The sequence below is a fragment of the Ambystoma mexicanum genome, chromosome 1q, assembly GCF_040938575.1.
Source record: "Ambystoma mexicanum isolate Mex_15411 chromosome 1q, UKY_AmexF1_1, whole genome shotgun sequence".
NCBI lineage: Eukaryota > Metazoa > Chordata > Amphibia > Caudata > Ambystomatidae > Ambystoma > Ambystoma mexicanum.
This window is the reverse complement of record NC_090922.1, coordinates 787,672,697-787,693,429: the sequence shown is the minus strand read 5'-3', so window position 1 is coordinate 787,693,429 and position 20,733 is coordinate 787,672,697. Positions and strand designations below refer to the sequence as shown.

At 43.5% G+C, this 20,733-nt stretch overlaps 1 protein-coding gene across 2 annotated transcripts in view; it reads right to left on the bottom strand.

The window, feature by feature from the left end:
* The window catches only part of HMCN1 (hemicentin 1), a 1,785,366-nt gene that overhangs the window by 1,240,883 nt on the left and 523,750 nt on the right, over positions 1 to 20,733 (bottom strand). For both annotated transcript variants that reach the window (XM_069641364.1, XM_069641365.1), the window contains exon 19: positions 16,582 to 16,726. In XM_069641364.1, coding sequence (XP_069497465.1) covers positions 16,582 to 16,726 — 145 coding nt within the window. The remainder of the gene's footprint in view (positions 1 to 16,581; positions 16,727 to 20,733) is intronic.

Here is a 20,733-nt window from a genome sequence, read left to right as displayed (position 1 = left end):
GGGCTGACACCAAAGCTAGCCCACCAATCAGTAAAGGGGACAAGAAAGAAATGTGCTAGGTAGCCAACCATTCTGGATGGTCATTTAAAGGGCCACTCAGCCCAGACCACCCCATAGGAAGTGCAGTGTCCTTCCCACGGCCAGGAACTAGGCTAGACCAACTCCAACCACCATACAGAGGGCAATCTTGGGCTCACGAAGAGCCTACGTTTACACAAGGGCCATTTGAGACCTGTCTCGTGGTTTCCCTGAACAAAGGAAGCCCCAAAAACTAAATGACTGTGAGTAGGACTTTAAAAGGATTAATACCCAGATGGCTGCTATAAAGGTTTATTGGGCTACTAATGCAGTAAATCGGCTTGTACTCCCGGTGAGGCCAAAGCTAAGCTGCCACCAGCCTGCCACTTAAAACCAATGTAGGGCTACATGATCCCCGTAGGGCACAAAGGGGGTGCTTAAGAAGCATCCCTGGGCCTGCTTGCCCTAATGCTGACCCAGGACCATACACTCAAATAGAATGAAAAAAAGGATATAGAGGCAGGAGGACTACAGCAGAAGTCCACCTGACCACCCAAACAAATAAGAATCCCCCCAAAAATAAAGGGGAGGAAATGCAAAAAGTGTATGGCTCCCATAAAATAAGAACACCATGGCAGTTTAAAAAGGCCCTAGACACATCACCTGATCGAACTGCATTCTTCAGAAATGATGATTTTAAATACACTTTCCTGGACAGATATTGAGCGTGTTTAGTACATTCTGAGCTGGCCCTTCACCATGAAGATGACGCAGTCTCTGTGCACGGGGGCTTTCACAGCAAGTGCTTTCTGCTGCTGCAGCTTCATACGTCGCCGTCAAAGAATTGACTGGTTGCGTAGCTCTGTACTGCGTTGCACACTGAAGGACGAATTCTACAATACTCAAAATCTTGTCTGAAACATCCTTCCTTCATGCATGACTATATAATTGAATGAACAGACATACAAAGTAATCAAATAGGAAAATATGGGTTATCCATTTGGTAAATATCACATGCAATCTCAGCTCCTAATTATATGTTATTTTAAAAACTATACGTTTTTAAAATACCACATGTTTTACAAATACCTCCCTTCTAGCTCAATTATTTCCACATGGCCAGAATGTGGACTACTGCTGTACTCGGTGGTGATCGAGAAAAAAAGATAAAAAATAAAATGTATTAACCCAGGCAACAATATCTTATGGATATTCTTATAAGGATCTTATTAGAATCGTACAAGATCTTACATAAATCATACTCCAAACGAATAAGATTTTATAAGAATTCCATACGTTATTCGTGTCATGTAAGTTCTTATAAACTTCCTATTGTTATTCCCAAAATTCCACTAGATTCTGAAAAGTTCTCATAAGCTACTTACAGTAATCTTTTAAGTTATTTCTGTATGGGAGCAAATTTACAATTTAGTGGAAGGAATACACATATGTCTTCCCATCTCCGAAGACCATGTCCAGAGTGCTCTCTTCCCAGACCCTTCCATCCAGGAACCCAAGGACCCTGGACTTCAAACATGGAGGGATGGGAGCCTGTCCCATAGCACAGCTGTTCGCTTCTTGCAGATTCTCATGTCACTTGTGCTCTACTTGGATATAGTTATTCCGCCCTGAACCTGTACCATAGGGTTCCTCCACTGCACGCGCAATGTGTACAGAACATGGCGGGAAGCCCATGACGCTTCACTCCATTCATTCTGTTTATTTTAGTCCCTGTTTCATCTGTGTCCATGAATTCATTTATAGCCAGGGCGAGCCTCCTGCGAGGAACAATATTGACCGCTGAGAAGCATAACTGCATATCCCGACCCTGAAGTAAGTTAAAATGGCTTGTTTCATGACCAGCCAGGGAACAAGACTTTTCTGCTGAACTTCAGAAAAAGAACTGCTAGATCGTCTTAAGTCATAATTTTCTTATGGGTAATTCCACAGCCCGTTGCATGTTCTTTTGACCAATTATGCTGAGACAGCGCTTGGTGCGCTTTGCCAATAAAACTCCCACTTGTGCGTCTGTTTGATGACTTGAGCAGATCTGCAAAAGCCATCACTTGCTGACTTCAACAGAATAGGCCTCCTTCTATAAGTACATGAGTCTTGCACTCATGACTTTAGCTTCAAAGGCACTCGTGCATTTAAAGGATAGCTCTTAGGCTATTGGCCTTTAAGTGGAGGGCGCGGGTGCAGGGAGGATTTTGGGCTGCCTTGTTCCTCAGCCAATGATTTTCCAAACCGAAATCCCATTCCATCTTCAAATGATGGCATTGCGAAACACCTGGCTTGCAGAACATGGCTTGGTGTGTGATGAAAAAAAAACCCACAGCTATTTTTATCCTCAGCTGCCGTGGGGGGATTTTAAACTGGAAAGTTCTGGGATTCAGAAATGCAGTGTAGTACTCCTGAGGCGCTTCCACATTCAGACCTGTCTCCTGTCTTGCCAGAAAGTCTTGAAACCAGCTAAAAAAATGTATATTCAAAATGGCCGCTGGATGCAATGCAGCAGAACATGCTGAATGCGCAAGCGCGACCGTAGGTTTTGTGGCAGTGCAGACGTGGAATCAATGTGATTATCATCATGTTAGATCCATGTCAGGGAGTGCTGGATGCTCTCAAAGAAACCTGGAATTTGATGTGGAGTTACTGAGAGCACTGGCCTCTATGGTACAGGTTCCACATGTTTCCAGGCCCTGGTTTCCTTTCGGAACCTATTCAGATCTGTCCTTGGATCCAGCTGGTTTGATGAAAAGGAACTGAGACTACAACTCCCACGGTGCACTGGTACTGAAAACAGGGAATGCTGGTAGTAGTTTGGAGCAGCCATATCATCAGAATACAGAAGGATCCCTGAAGTGTTCCCGCCCAGTGTTCCCATATCCGTGATGGCTCTCAAACAGCAGAACTTGCCCAAGTTCAGTGTCCCCCTGTCTGTTACGTTTTCTGGCTTGACCACCTCCTCGCCCACTGGCTGCCAGTTCCGGGCTGTTACCCCCTGGATGCTGGGGATTTGTATCTTTCATTCGGGTTCTATATGTGACACTTCTTTCCGAGGCCAGTGGAATGGGTGTGGGAAGCAGAGTGGTGACCTCCCAAGAGGACCACAGCGGTTAAGCTTTATAGGCTCTGCCAGAGGGCCGAAAGTCAATGGCCCGAGTCCAGCCAGGGCATTCCATGAGGTTTATGGACCCATAACACTTTTAACAGCCCAAGGGTGCAGTCTATGAAGCTATTATAACCTGCATCGCTCATAATAGCATGCAATGTACATACCCGTCTGAGGGATTTGGCCACAGGCACACCCTCTGCTGCCGTAGCCTTGCACTGTAGCATTCTAAACAATATGAGGTCTGAGGCTTTAAGTGAGCCTGGGCTTGCCTGGGTGGTGCGCTGGCAGACTCCAAAAACTGCTCTCAAGTTGGGGCACTCTCAGTACCTCACAAACAAGTACAAGTACCGATTATACGTATACACACATAAGGAGTCTGAAAGTGCAAGGAATGTCAGTACCTCACAAGTACCGGGAGCAATTTCACGTATACACACATAAGGAGTCTGAAAGTGCAAGGAATGTCAGTACCTCACAAGTACCGGGAGCGATTTCAGGTATACTCACATAAGGAGTCTGAAAGTGCAAGGAATGTCAGTACCTCACAATCAAGTACTGGGAGCGATTTCACGTATACACACATAAGGAGTCTGAAAGTGCAAGGAATGTCAGTACCTCACAAGTACCGGGAGCGATTTCACGTATACTCACATAAGGAGTCTGAAAGTGCAAGGAATGTCAGTACCTCACAAACAAGTACAAGTACCGATTTTACGTATACACACATAAGGAGTCTGAAAGTGCAAGGAATGTCAGTACCTCACAAACAAGTACCGGGAGCGATTTCACGTATACACACATAAGGAGTCTGAAAGTGCAAGGAATGTCAGTACCTCACAAGTACCGGGAGCAATTTCACATATACACACATAAGGAGTCTGAAAGTGCAAGGAATGTCAGTACCTCACAAGTACCGGGAGCGATTTCACGTATACTCACATAAGGAGTCTGAAAGTGCAAGGAATGTCAGTACCTCACAAACAAGTACCGGGAGCGATTCCACGTATACTCACATAAGGAGTCTGAAAGTGCAAGGCATGAACTATGCATTTGGGGAAATTTGATGCTATCTGCTGCTCAATCCTGAAAATGCCCAAATGAGTGTGTACGGCTCGTGGTTTACACACATTTGAATGGTGCAGGGAATATTGTGAAAAATGAAATGAGCACCAAAGTGCAAAAAGGGTCCATGCTTAAACCACTATCACAGACATATTTGTGAAGTTGAAAAATATGTGCTCATTCTTATGTTTCCAAAAGCTCTGATTATATGCAAAGAAGACAGGGGGCTACATTGCTGATATATATCTCTAAACACCCAAACAAATATATTTACAGAATTAGGGTGATTGAATTGTTAATATGCTGAGTGAGAGAGAGATATATTTACAAACCGAGCGAGAGAGATTCATTTACAATTTGCAAACTGATTCCATACAAGACCACACTAAAATCTGAAAATGCAGATGCCAGGTTTTCAAAATGTATCGCTGTTTGGGGGGGGGGCACTTGCCCAAGCCATGTGCCCCACACACCCTCTTTCGAGCCTCCCCCTTTGATTTCTCATGCCACTGAAAGCAATAGGCATAAGATACCCTGCAGAACGAGCCATCCCCGGACATGCTGTGACCTTCCTGGGCTGCAAACCGCCAATACCAGGGGACCTCGACCCAATTACACTGCATCATCTTGCCGTCAATGAATCTTCCCAGACCTTTGGTGAGCTCCAGTTGGACGTCCAGAGACAAGATTTCCCTCCTCAAAGTCCCCTCATCAGAGTGCAGGACCGAAGAATTGAGGCAGATTGACCGGGTGGTTAACGTTCATCCTTGGTGCTTATAACAGAGGCACCAAAACTGCAGACCGATGTTGGAGCATGAATAATCCTTTCAGGGAGTCCTTTCTCTCGTCTGCTCTTGCAAATCCCCTTCCAGAGTCCCTCCTTTCATCACCACGACCAAGGAGCACACGCCCAGGTCCACCGGTGCTGCACCGTGAAAGAATCCAGCTGCATCGACTTCACAACTCATCATGTACTGTGTGGCTTGGGATGGTAGATACCTCAAGCCATTCTTTCGCTCCTCTGTTGCTGGAGGGCTGATTCCGGTGTTTTGGTGTTCACCATTACAGATTGCCCAGGCTTAATGCTTGTGCACCTTTAGGGAGCCTTTCCCAAGGCACCTGAATTCCTTTTGACCATCAAAAGCACCATACTTGCTTGTAATCAAGGAATCCTTTGGAACTTTGCCTTTTCTGCTGCTGTGTTTTACCGGTTGCCCCTCTAATCCAACTCTGAAGAACTCAAAACTAGACAGGGGTGGACTACTGAAGCCTTGAGGTCATTTAGAAGTAACACAAGTCTTTTAAAATATTGAACTGCTACTGTTGATGCTGAATACCCCTTTTTTATTTCTACAACAGAACTTTTTCAGAGTGTGTACTTAGCATTGAACTGCTGCTTTTCATGTACTGTGTATTCCCTTGCTAATATTTACTCACTTAAAGTATTGCTCATGTTTTCTAGTGTGTTGATTAGTTGAAATAGTACTTACCTGAATATAACTTTGCCTTGCGTATATAAAAATAAATGTCTATTTTACTATAACTATAAGTGTGTGGGAGTTTCTCTAGGCCTATGTATTTGCTGAGTTCCTTGTACTTACCGACAGCTCACATCCCCCTCCTAAGATAAGCCTGGCTGCTCTGCCATACTATTGATCCTTTGGGTACTACAGACTTATACTAGATGTTAGGGCCTGTATGCTAAGGGATAGTTTTATAGAGTCTCACCTGTGGGTAAACCTTAGGAAAACTCTCCTAACACCCTGTAAACGATTGCTCTATAATGCATCCTTGTAATTTGGTTGTGTTCTTACTGAACTGAAATGTTAGATAGACAAAGGTCATTGTGGGCATGATATGGTGACTATGTGAGCTGTGTTCTTTATTTACATTTGAAAGAAGTCTTCTAATGTAAGATACAATATTGAAACTATGTTCTGATTCGGAGCAGAGGTGGAAGTGTAAACAGAGCATGGGCGCACCTGGAGACCATGCTAATTTTCTTTTTTTTATTAATTTGTTCATGGTTCAAGTACAAAATGTAGAACCTTTACTAAAGTGATTTAGAAGAATAAAATATTTACATTTATATTAATTTACAAAAACATAATACTTTTATAGCACAGCTTAAAAAAAAACAGGATATCACATCTAATGATTGGTATCCTCTAGTTTTTTTAAATTGAAAAACTCTTTTTCTATGTACTTGCACAGACTGACCAATTAAAAAACCAGGGGTTTATGCGTACCTTGCATCATTCGCACCCATAACGATTGCAAACAGTCCTCAAAATCAATGTTTACAAATTTCATCAATCGGTTGCTTCGCATTGAATTGAAGTGTGGACATTCCAAAATAAGATGTTTCATAGTTTCAATGGGTTCATTGCAAGAAGGGAAACAACATTTGATTTGATTATTTTTGTCTTTGGTACCCCAATTAGCTGTTCTTTCCCTGGTATGATATAGGTTCATTCTGTACCATATGTACGCTTTTCTGGTATGGTTACATGGAAACAACAGAACATGGTCAAATCTTGGAATACGTTGTTTAACAAACATGCTATATTCTTTATACAGTTTGTAGGAAGATATTCTTTCTATTGTTAGCCGCCAATCTTGTTCAAATAGCTTCTTTTTAGCATAACCTGGACGCTGGTGGACATCTTCAATAGTAATACATAGAGACTTCAGTAATTGTTGCATTTTATGGGGGAATTGATTGAGGGAAGCCAAATTAGAGGAATCTAACATACCTTTCAAGTCTTCATATAGTGAATTTTTTGGAGGATAATGAATTTTTTACATAACTGCATAATTGCCGCCATTTCCAGCGTCCAGATAATGCCACAAGCCCAAACTCATGGCGGATCACTGCATTTGATACAGACTTGGGAAAAGCATGGCAGATTTAATCAATGACCCCTGTATGGAATCTACGGTTGCACTCAAGTCGCATAGGCACATATCGAGGGAATATAAAATGACGCTTTCAATTTTAAACGTCAAGAAGTCAATCATCAGTGTTAATGAGAATTTACAGTATTTTGTGTAGATCCTTTTTAGCTGGGACAATAAAGGACGTGTCTTATTTCTAATAAAGTCCGTCCATGCTTTGATTGAATTTTGAGTAGTGAGATTATATCCCAAAAAAATCGCTCTTGAAACGATTGGAATTTGAGTTTTCATAATCTCCCATCGATATCCCTTGCTATTTTGTTTTGTGCCACATTTCATAATAGCCGTTTTTGCGGGATTTGGTGTCAAATTGTGTGCGACTGCAAAGTTCTCAAAAAGTTGGAGCTTTGTTTGCAACCCAACCGGAGTGGGGTCAAAAACAATGATATCTTCTGCGAATGCAATCCATTTCATATGCAGCGAACCAATTTGAACAGAAAACAGATTACTATGATCCCATTCCTTGTCAAGATCTGTAAGATATAAATGAAAGAATGTCGCCGCAAGGTTGCAGCCTTGCTTGAGCCCAATGGATGTTCTAATTGGTTCTGTAGTTCTGCCATCAAGTGAGATTTTAATTTTGTACGAGGTGTTAGTGTGGAATTTAATGAACCAATATAGTAACACTGTAGGTATTCCCATGGCCCTCATTTTATTCCACAGCAGGTTTCGTACCACATTGTCGAATGCTGATGACATGTCGATCATGGCCACATAAACAGAGTAATAATTCTTTCCTCTTGTACCCTCTATCATATGAGCCATGATAGCAGCATTCAAAGCAGTACTCATGCCTTTCCTAAAGCCTGTTTGGTATTTTGAATAGATGTTATTTGCCTCGATGAATTTTTCCAGGTCGTATAAGAGGAGAATTGCAAACAATTTTGTATCGGTATCAATCAGAGAGATTGGCCTGTAATTCTGTGGTAGGGCAGGGTCGCCTTTTTTGAATATTGGAACAATATTCGCGGTGGTCCAAGAGGGGGGGATAGAGCCGGTGTTAATAATAGCATCAAATTTGTTTTTCAAAATTCCTGCCCAAAACTCAGGATCCGCTTTGTAAAGGCAAGACGGAAGCCCATCAGGGCCAGCCGATTTAGAATAAGATAATCTTGAAATGGCCCATTTAAGATCTTCCAGTGACCATTCCAAGCGAGCGATCCTACTATATCACAACTGTACTCCTGGGACAGACAAGAATTTTTTTGGAATATGATATTTTGCTGTTATATAATCATGCCATTTTTGATCTGATATGCAGTAAGATGTGGCCAATGCAGCGCTTTTATCGCCGCTTTTAATTGTGCACCAAATTGTGTGAGTGTCATATGATGATATTGCTCTTATCAGGTCACAGTTCTCCCTATTATATTTTAGAATACAAGCATGTCTGAGATTCTGTTTGTATGCCTTCAAAATTTGTAACCGCATGTTTCTACAATTCAATACTCCCTGGTCAGTTATTTTAAGTTGTCTTAATGGCTTGTTTTTCTCTCTTTTTAACAGCTTGCAGGTAGAATCAAAGGGATGGAGATGGTTTTCCTTAATATACCTTTTACTAAAGAGAGCAAGTGCATTATTGATCAATTCAAAGTAAAAATGTATCGAAGGTGTCTTAATTTTGATATTTGACTGACACAATAGATGTATTTTATGCAAAACGTGCTTACCAAATTGATGACACAGGCTTTGACTCCATCTAATGGAAACTTGGGGGCGATCAATCTCTACTAAAGCCAAAGCTGGCTCAGGGGTCAAGCATTTACATTGCACTTTCAGCGTACAAGAAATCTGTGCGTGATCACTCGTTAGTATGCAACTGGTCTGTAAGGGTTGTTGGGTGTCCTGACCCACGTTTGAGCTATCATGCTGCAACATTTGGTGCTGTGGGCTTAGAAAATCCAAGATGGCCAAAAAGCCCACATGTGCACCAGAATCCAGGAGAACCACGTAGTTTGTGCGTACACCAAAATGGCTGCCTAACTTGCCACCCACCAGTACGAGCATGATGGGCCAGGGTGCCATGAGTGGAATGGGTGCCAAAGGTAAAACAGCAGCACCTGTTAGCTCAAAAACGCTTTAAAATTACCTTTGGTTTCTCTGAATGCCAGCTCAAAATGCCTATTTTCAAACATTGCAACACATCCAAAAATCTCACTGAACACCAGCGGACATCTGGCAGAATGAAGTATGTGTGCATACAAAATCTGGGAAGATGAAGAGCCCAAAACAATGTTCATAACAAAACTGGCTGAGCTATGAATGTCAGCAGCCTAACTGAAACTGGATTAAAACCACCAAAATCGAAATGTTTAAATTAACTGAGTAACCTACTTTTGAGTGTCACATAGTTTGTAACTGTTAAAATGTCATAGTTTTGAACTTAGAATCAGCATTCTAGCTGCATATGTAAAAATTGTATTGACTTAAACTGGGGAACAAAAAGTGACATTTTAGCTGAAACCTGGCTTAATGAAACTGAATTCTGCCTGACATCTACCCCCACAGGAGTTAAAACCTGCTCAGCCACTCTTCCCCTTGCCAAAAGGAGTTGTCACCTCTCTGATTAGATTAGGGGTGGAGCAGCTGGGGACTACAGGGAGGTGAACAAAGGCCTGTCCTGGACTCAGGCAAATGTTATATTGGGGGCGTGGTAAAAGTGGCTTCCTCTTGGGAGAAGTGGGAGGAGGAGTGCCTCTGGGAGCCACCCGAGCTGGAGGCGGGGACAGGCAGAAGCTTCCCCCATGTGCTTTGGAACCTAAACCACACCCATCTGGGCCAGAGCATAATTTTAAAAAGATAGATAACTCATAGTGCGGACTTGTCAGAATTTTATAAGTAATATCATTATTTTTGTGATTTTTCTGTGAACATTTTGAGATGCGTTAGGACCCTGTGGTGTATTCTGGGGGTTGCTAGTGGAAAATAGGGTCTCACTCCAAATGTCTGCATGTTAAAAATCTGACACTTCATCAATTCATGTCCATACTCCTTGCGCACATGTGTGTAAATTTGGGTAAATGTCCGATATTGCAAAACCAGTTAAAAAGCGCAAAATGTTGTCATTTTTGAATGCAAGCCCCCAGGAAGATCAGAGGCGGGCAAGCATGGACCATAAGGAATATATAATGTGCACATGTAATTTCAACAAATTGTATCTCTGGGAAGGATGTATTTGAATCAAATATAGATTTGTGGGCAAACTGACCAGGGGAGGATCCTCTGACCCATATAACCTACAGCATCACTCTGACTCACATTTCCTTCCCCCAATCATGGGAGAGGGGAGAATTGGGCCAATGACAAGTAGAGAGAGAGGGGCAGGCTTAGCTAGGCCCAGACACACACCCATTTTCAAAACACATAAAAAGAGACTACTGGGACAGGTAGAGACAGTCAAATCCAGTTGCTGCGGAGCGTTTTGCCGGACCACACAACATCCAGAAGATACCAGTTCCAGACTGATTCCAGCTACAGACTCCAGAACCTAGAACTTATACTTTAGAACCTAAATCAGAGGCCTAAAACCACAAGCTGAGTTCTCTGCAGCAGGCCTCAAATCATTGCAAGCTACTCACAGCTGGGCGAGCTGCTTGAATCCCTTGCCAAGAACTTTTGCCAGGACCAGTGCAGAGATCCAGGAGCCGTGCAGAGACCGCTGTATCCGGACAGACCAGACCAGTGCCAGACCAGACCAGACCAGACCATGCAGAACCGCAGGCCCAGAGACCAGATCGCTGTGAAGTGCCGCTAGCCTGATTGATCAGATCCGTGACGAGGTCCAGTCCTTCCAAAATATATTGTGAGTACTTAGGTCAGATTGTGACAGAAATAAGCTCTTAGTTTAAAATAATCTAATCCAAACTATTTTGATCTAACCCGAACTGCCTCCTAGAAGTTGTCACTTGTCATTTTGTAAAGCTGCACCACTGTCACTTGTCAATTCTGCAGCTGCATAGCCGTCACTTGTCAATTTGAGTTTACTTTAAATTCGAAAAACCACCTTTACAAAATCGTTCATATCTCTGGATAGAATCTAAGCTTTCCAACAAGCCTTGAACCGACTTCCTACTCCTTATACTTTTGCCGTAATCACGATTCACGCACTCACGAATTTTATCCAGCCACGTGTAACCATCAGCAGCCATTTCTTTCCTTGCTAAAAATGTGTTTGCCTCTTAATCACCATCTCTGAATCATTGCTAAAGTGAGCCTGAACTCATCCCAAGTATCCCTCACTCACCCTGAACCTCCTAAAGGGCATTAAAAGCATTTTCAGCACATTTCTCACTTCATTGCCACCACATTCAAAAGCACTTGGGCCTGTGTTTTAAAACTCATACCGGTTTTCTCTAAGGTTGCTGGGGGGGAACTGAATTTTGTATTGTATTTGATTGCATTCCTGAGAACTGTGTGCTCCTCTTTCCATCTACTTGCATGTCTTACATTGCACAGGGGAGGGGGGTGAATTGCCAGAGAAAAAGTGATTATATTATCATTTGCTAAAATCATCTCAAGTATATCGGTACTGCATTTTATTCCTCATTGCTTTTCCCTTGAAATCATAAAATTATTTTTGCTACTTGATCCATCCTATACTAACTCCTTATTGATTATAAATAAGTGTGCTAGTGTCAGATTACCCATTGTTGATTACCATTATATTTATAAGAGCGATATCGATTATTAATTTATTATAAAAGCGTGGTATCTATATGTTGTCTTATTTCTCAAATAAACCTTTTAAACTTGCAAAACAGAACTACTTCCTGGCTCAGTGGGGTCAGGGGGATTCTAAGAGAGGGGTGTTATATAGGGGTAGTCATCCAGAACTCATGAACTGGACATAAAGATATATCAATAAGTGTTTCCATTCAGTATCCCAGACTAGGCATTGACTGGCTGTAGTGTTGAATTGAATCCTCTTACAGGGTGATGAAAGAGAAGCAAGGATTCGAGTGGCGTATATGAAATCAATCGTCGATACTTTAGAACCCAGTGACCATGTAGTGTGTGACTTCATATCGTCACTTACAATCAGATCCATGTCCCAATAATAAAGTAAGCCTCTAAATTTCGCACCCCTTCCACATGATATTTGGGAGGATTTGGATGCTCCAAATACAGTCGGATCTGTACAATCACAATTAAAATCTCCCCCAATGATAATTTCAAGGGATTGATGTTTGCTGGATATATTTTCCAGACAATCATCAATTTCATCCAACATAGCATCAATCGTGACACTGGCGGGATTCCAGTATAATGATATCATTAGAATTGGCGGGTGTTTAGTCGAGAAGGTCTCCACTAATACACCCAATAAGCTCACTGATTCCCATATCCACTTTGAGTGTAGATCGACCGAATTGTTGACTGCTATTGCGAGGCCCATGCTCGGTCGTCCTTGGAGAGGCTTCCTTGCAGACATACAATATGTAGTAAATCCTGGTATAGAAAAAGAGCTCATTTTCATGGTTTCCTGTAGTATTAAGATTGTCGGTTGATCCTCAGGCAAAATTGATGAAAACCAACCCATTGACATAACCACATGAATTCCATGAAAGGACTTTTAAGAAGGTACATTCGGGCTGCTATGAGGTAGAAGATGAGATTTTGGACCCTAAAATAGCGGTAATCATTGGTTCCAGCCATGGAATACCTTTTGTCGAAGCTACCTGAGTTAGTAACGCATGCAAGTCACAATCAGCACTTAGGTTAGATTTTTCATCGATTTCAACAGACCCTGCGGTCTCAGCAAGAGCAGGACTGGAATATGCCAGGAAGTCATTAGCGGTTGATTCTATTTCAAAAGTTGATAATTTGAATCATTGGTTTTTTAACTCCTCACGGTTGAACCACAGAAACTTTAGAATAGTCTCAGAGCCCAGATAACATATAGCTCTATAATTGTCAGTCTGAGCTATGGATACTCTCAAAATATCCCCTGATTTCACCATTCTCAATTGAGGAATACGTGAGAATAAGGCCATAATGAAGGATCGGTTAATGCGCAAGGCCAATGAGGTAAGGTTTTTTCACAATGTCGGGTGGAATCTCACGTTTTTTTTCTTCGATTGATATAGGGAAAGTAACTTCTACTCCTGCTGTCTGCGATGGAAGAGACGGTAGTGCATTAAGAGGTGTTTCTAAATTCAAAGAGCCATCAAATAAAGCCTTTCTTAGGATTTCCAATATGTCATGTTGGGAATTCTCTGAGATTTTCTGTTTCACAGGAGGTGGACGGGTCCTTTCCACCTTAACCATTTTCGATGGAGTAGGAGGTAACACCTTCATTAATGTTTCAACATTGAGCATACCATCCTGAAATGCTTTCCTCAATGTTTCTAGTGAGTCCTGATGGGACGTCACTAGAGCCTTCTCGGTGTTCTCAGGTAGAAATCTAGTAAGTGCTGGACCATGTATTGAGATACGGTTAGGAGAAAAAGTAATGTTTGTTGCCTCACTATCAGTTGTATGATTTGATTTAGGGAAGGCAAGAAGGCAAGGGGTACGATGGTCGACTCTTTTGCTGGTAGAAAAATGTTTCCTTTATCATTTGTTATTAGTGAGGGACAGGCATTACATTGCCCTAATACAATGTCTAATTGAGTGACTTTACCCTTGCTATTTACCATACATGAAGGCTTAGTATTGCTAGTCTCATTCATTTTTAACGTTGTCCCTGAACAACATGGTGCCTCATGTACCTCGGTGCATGCGGCACTATATGATTTTTTCATAGATAAATTGGACACACTTGTGATTTTAAGCTCATGATTAGAGCAAGCTTGTTCGAGTATGGAATCTTTCCTGGTCGTACAGCTTCTTCCCAAGATCGGAAAGTAGCTGTTTAAATTTAATTTAGACTTTGGAGGGGAAATTGTTTCGATCTCTTTAGCATCAATTCCAGATGTTCCTATTTCAGCAATATCCGAGTTAATTTTCACCACTGTCTCAGTTGGAATAAGATTGTTGTTTGTCAATTTCTTTAATTCCAATTGCTTTTTAGCACTAGATTCAATTTTTTTAGTTTTTGTAGGCAATTTTAGTTTCAAACTCGGAGTCGGCACAAGTGCTTCCTGACTTTCTTTTGATAGTTGCTGTATATTAAAATTTTCCTTGTCGGAGATTACTATCACCGGTTCTTGTCCTAAAGTATCAGGACCATCAATGATGCCAGATTGTTAACCATGTTATTGGAGGACTTTTTTTTTACCATAGCTTCCTTTCTTCTCTCAGCATTTAGTTTCAGTGCTCTTATGTGTGATTTGTTTGCACGACGTGATAAGAAAGAGAAATTCTCTTCAGAATGGGAAAACTCTTGCTCTTTCTGCTGCTGCTCATTTAGTGCTGAGGGACTATCCAGGGAGTCAACTAGTGGAACTAACTTGGCTAATTGGGAAGAAATTGTGAGGTTCATTGTCTCAACTGATGCTTTAAGTTCTTTTATTTCATACATACAGTGGCAAAATGAATTAGGAAGGGGGGCTACTTGCGGCTGGGTAGGGATAGATCCTACCTCCTGGCCAACTTGAGTTCCCTTTTCGAGTTGAGCAGGAGCCAGATGAGTGGATTGACTATTAATCAATCTTATAGTGTCAGTTGCAATGATAAACCCCTCAATCTTATCCATTTTTGAACATAGATGGTGCAAAATCCCTTTTACGTCCTTTAGTTCTAAATGGGTCAAATCATGTCCCTTATCCAGTAAATCAAGTATTTTGATAATCACTGGAAAAGTGCATGGGGATTGCAATTCCTTCTCAACAGAATCAATAGGACCCCCTGGTAGATTGGTTTGAGAGGGCCTAATAAAAACATCAGCTGAGTCAGAAGAAAATGATAAACGAGGTGGGGGAAGTTCGTAGATAATGTCCTGGTGAGAATCTCTATCAGGCTCATTAACAAAGCTTTGCTCACCTGGTAGTTGTACGTTTACCAAGTGATGTGTTTTTGATGGACCATAAACATGGGGCGTTAGCGGACCAATGGCACGAGTCACCTGGTCATCTAATGGTAACGGTGCGCAGTAAAAGTCAACTTAACGTAACATAAGTAGTAGCAGGCCCTTCATGGCACATACGTACAACTATGCAGACCCCATCCTCCCTCGCGTGTGGGGACACTCAGCCAACTCATGCCTAGTTACCCGAAGCATGCCCTAACACTGCGGTATGAATGGAGGGGCTGCTGGGGTGGATCTCTTCAGATCTATTCAGTTGGGAGGGCATTGATTTTTAGGTCCCTTATGCATTTCTGATGTGCCTTATGCAAAGCTGAAGCCACATTTATGCTCAGGTTTCACTGCAGTAGTGGCAGTTAGAAAGGTGGGCCAACCTAATCCCAGAAAAGGAGGTTTAATGCAAATGACTCCAAAATAAAGTGAAGCACCGAGGAAGTTATTTTTTGGGTCTATGGGCCTCATTACAAGTTTGGCGGTAGCCTTGCCCGTAAAACCGGCAGGCTGCCGCCAAATTGAGATTTTTGCCGGCACCTGCGAATGGGCAATTACCGGGTCATTACGGCCCTGCCGGTCCCGGTAATTGACCATTTGCGGGCGTCGGAAAAAAATGCTCCCCCATTCCCATTTGAGCCCAATAGGGCTCAATGGGAATGGGGAGGTCGGATGCACTGGCACCATACAGAATGGCACCGGTGCATTCGACATGCTCTGATCGCGGTGGAAGGCACCCGCAAGCAGAACTCATAGTTTGTCGGTTCAGTAACAAAGGTACCGGCAAGCTTACCGGTAGCGTTGTTACTGGACCAGCAAACTTATAATGAGGCCCTCTGTATTTCCTGGATCAGTTTCTTCCAAATAAAAGCCTTTGAGACATATGTTCATTCCAGGAGCCTGATCACAGTATTTGAGACACTTCTTAAGAGAAAACATGCATGGAAAAAAAGTAAAACATGTCCTCTTGCTATATATAAAGCAGATGACTAATAAAAGTTCTTATTGCTTATTGATGCCCCCCAGATCCTCCTCGCATAGGCAGTGGGCTGCACTCATCGGAAAAGACCAACTTAATTCACAATTATTGTCGTGTCATGGAACTGTATTGTATTTGGGATTTGCAAATAGGAGTCCTTTGAAAGTGATGATATCGCGTGAGGGAGATTAGGGAGAAGAGCACGTTGTTTTTGTGCAGCGTGGGTACAATTGATGTGCCCGCCCGGATGCATCCTCGACCAGGCTATATAAAAAGTCACTTATTTATTTATCTATTTAATTGTTATTTATTTAAACATTTATATAGCGCACAAAACCCAGGGGTATCTAGTTATTATGACTGACAAACAGGGAAATGTTTTAAAAACCACCCTGGAGTTTTGAGGCGAATTCGCTGGAGACAATGATGGCGTCGGTCTGCACTGGTGCTGCCGTGTTCAGGTTGTGACGATAAACATGCACCACTTACCGTACACATTGAGGGTGGTGGTGCGGTTACTGCTCCCCGCCACGTTGCTGGCCATGCAGATGTACTCGCCGCCGTCCTGCAGGCGGACTCCTTCCAGGTGCAGGCTGCCATCGCTGCGGATGCTGACGTATGGGTTAGACACCAGCTGAAGGAAGAGAAGGCACCTTTTTGTCAATAGCCATTAAAGCAGGGATTAGCCCGTATCTGCACCCCGCCCGCCCCCGCTCCCCTCAGTCTGGGCCAGATAAGAGGCACCAGTTGCATTTCGGTAGAGAAAGGGATTTTCTCAGCATGAAAGGTTTTCGGCCATTGGGCAGGGCAGTTCAAGAAGGAATGTCTACTGAGTTCTGAAGGCACTGTCTACAGCAATCAGCCGCCTTCACAACACACCTGCAACTCCAGGGAAGAACATGATCACGTGTGCCTCTGTAACAGGCCTAGCAAACTGAACCTACGCCCCTTGCGTACAAATATTGTTTCTGCCCCCCACCCCCAGCTATAACTGCTTAGATTTTCTATTAGAAGCAGTCACTGTAATCCCTTTTATCTGCCATAGACACACGAGGAAGCATGGTCACGTGGTCATTGCATCCACTTTTATCTCTGCATCATAAAATGGCGTCTGGGCCAGGACAATTAGGGGACTCCCCATCGCCCCATTGCCTATTAGCGGGCACTCCCACTCTTGAAATCACATACATCATTTTTTATCATTTATAGATTTGTTTTGTGTGAAAGGGTTCCTAGTCGGACCAGCTACGCTCCTTAGTTTTGCGGGCTGGATCTCAGTGTGGGCTGCTCCAATTGTGATACACATATTGTTTGGTCAATGACTACTTTTTCACGCTGCAAAAAAACCTGATCAACACACACACAACACTAAAGCAATTTACTGCACGTGTGACTCTTGGGAAATAGGCTGTTCCATCCCACAGAGATGGAGAGGGGTCCCATACACAGTCCCCCACTAACTTTTCTTCTGCACCTATCAGATATACCCTATCTGCTTAACCTAGCACTTGCCATTTTCTGGCTGCACTACCACTGTTTATTTATTTATTTTACTTATTATTTATTATTCGGTTCTCTCCTCTTTTCCGCACTTTCCACCTTTCCCCCTTCCATGCACTTCCCCCTTTTCCCTTCCCATGCACTTGCTCGTTCTCAATGTCACTGGGCCTAGTAAGATTGCTGTTTTTGTTCTCCCCTGCTCCCCTCCCTTTGGCTGGTCACGCTCTGAAACACTTGTGTACGAGCGCGATAGAAATAAAATATAATTTAATTTCCTGGTAAGTTTTTAATATGAACAACCTCAGTGGTTTGCCAAGTACAGATGCCCCAAAATCCCCCATATTGTGCAGTAGAAAACAGGCCCCCTCCAGGATAACAGGGATTTTCCCGGGTAGGCCGCCGGGGTGGGGGCTGGAGTGGGCTGCCTCCTGTGCCCTGGAGCTGGGAATGCAACACCCCACAGAAATGCAGACACCCACTCGAGCGTTTTCTTTCTTTTAGCGCAGTGAGGGTCAGGGGCGCCGAGTACGGGGGGGCTGCGGGGCCCGGACCCCCCCGGCAGAATGAAGTCGGGGCTGAGCCCCCCCCGGCCGGAGAGAAGAGACGCAGTATGGATGGCCTTTTGTTCCATCCATACTGTGTCTCTCTCTGGCGGCCCGGGGAAAAGCCGGGGGAGAACGATGTTTAGAAATTGTGGGACAGATGCAAAGCAAGAGGCTCTTGCTTTGCATCTGTCCCTCCATTTCTAAAAATCGTTTTGGGTTGGGTATACTTCTACATCTGTGCACCGGGTTGTACAGGTACATGCAACCCAAAACGATTTTTAGAAATGGAGACACAGATGCAAAACAAGTCTGTCCCTCAATTTCTAAAAATCGTTTTGGGTTGGAGGTATTTGTACATCTGTGCACCCCTCTTGGCAAGGGGGCAGGGAGGAGGGGCAGGGAGAGGGAAAATGAGACTGATTGCATGTCTCTGAGTGTGCACGTGGTGAGGGTGATTGCTATGGGCGGGGAGCAGAGGCGTATGAGCCAGCACTTTCTAGAAGAGCTGCCATATTTGAAATGGGGCAATGCTGGTAGTCCTCAGTTAGCTGGCTATACTCTTGATGGGATAGTACTGCTGTAACAGGGCTTCTATAATTGTTGAATCTACTCAGCGATAATAGTATGCTTTTGTTGAGGCAATTCTAGTTCATCTTAGTGGGGCTGCTATACTTTTGATGGGACAACATCAGCACCTCTCAGTTGAGCTGCTACACTCTTATTGACAAGGCCCCAGCACTTCTCAACAGATGTATTTCTTTTTATTTTAATTGGTTATTTATAATGCGTGTACTACCCAGAGGTTTCTAAGCACGGACTGAGGGAGCGAACCTGTGTTGCGCGGACCGAGGGAGCGAACCTGTGTTGTGCATACCGAGGGAGTGAACCTGTGTTGCGCGGACCGATGGATCGAACCTGTGTTGCTCTGTGTCGTCTTGCTTCCAAGGCGAGCATGTTGCCCCTGAGCTATCCTTCCGATACTCTAAAGATCTGCAGTACATTTAATGATACAGAACCAGAACTATTGAGCAAGTCTGTCATCATCAGAATAACTCAACACTGTCGTGGTTATACAAGAGCTCATATATTTAAAGGGATGGAATTACTCAGAATGTAGCAGCACTATTCAATAACCCAAAGTTCTTAAGCATAGTTAATGTGAAAATACTACACTCCTCACCATTGGGACAGTACTGCCACTTCCCACAGAGGCTTCTACACCTTTTATGGGGCAGCACTGATCCAGCCTACTGCTCACATGCTCGGAATTGTCATTTCTCAGCAGGACTGCAACACTATACCATTGTGTTCTGTATGTTGGGTGCTTCTTCACCACCAATGTGGATTCATGGCTCTCTCCCAGTGCCGAAATAGTAGATCTGTCTACATTCAATTGGCAACAGGCATGACCGGAGCTGCCTGCTGTCCATAAGCTGCCACTCAGGATATTGGGAGCCGTGATGGGGCAAGGGATAGAAGGATCGAGCCTGTCGGATAGCAGAATCAGCAGGGTCTTAAAACCTGCTCACTCCTTCTGGAGGGGCCATGGGGCAAAATGAGCCTGATCCCACATACAGGGGGTTGTTACCCCTTTATCTCTCCTGAATGAAATAATGAGCTCTCTCAGACACAAGTTATGACCCCTGCACACACAATGAATGAATATGGTATGGATCTATAGATCGAGAAAACTAGAGTGACAATTCAGAGTGTTTTAACAGAAATATAATTGTCTTCCCAGATGGGAGACTGACTCCATTAATATACATGGGGTCACTGAAATGACCAAGAGTGCAACTGTACATTCAGTTGTGAGATTAACAGCAACGGTTGATACTATGCTCCAAGGAGTGAGGTGCCCACTCAATATATCACAATGTTTATAGGTGTGAGACCCATCCTGAATGCTTGCCCAAAGAGCCTTGGCCAGAGTTTCACACTGAAGAAGTGAGCATGTGATCCAGGGTCTGCAGCCCACACACACGCAAGGGATTCCCATGCTCCCACTTGCGAGATTTGCACCAAATTAGTGAGATTGTGCTCCAAAGTAGGAGGCACCCAAACAGTTTTTGCTCTGATGCTTGACACACTCACAGGATGGGACGGCATTTCGTTCTCCCATCCTAGTTGTGTTGCTCTGCCTTTTGAGGGCTACTACAACCTGGATGATTATAGAGGGGTGGAGTAGGGGCAGTGATGGCCTACTGTAATGCAACTCGAAGGCTTAAATCTCCTTCTTACTTGACTTTAGTATATGCAGTACATGCTAGCCAATGTTTCCACTGTTCTGCGCTGCGTGCGCCGCCACCACCCAGCGCGCCGTTGCACCAAGTTGGCGACTACATGCAAATGTGTGGTCCTATAACTGCCAGTGATGTCACTTCCTGTATTTGGGCCCCCCCGGGAAATTCATAAGTCGGCTCCCCTGGTGAGGGTACGTGTAGCAGTGGAGAGGGCCAGGAAAGAGTGCAACTATTTGGCACGGTTGTATTTCTGCTAATAGATGTATGTTTTTCCTACTCATTATTCGGGGGGAATAAACTAAATGAACAGCAACATAATACTGATGAATTCTGGCTGCTCCTGGCTCTAATGC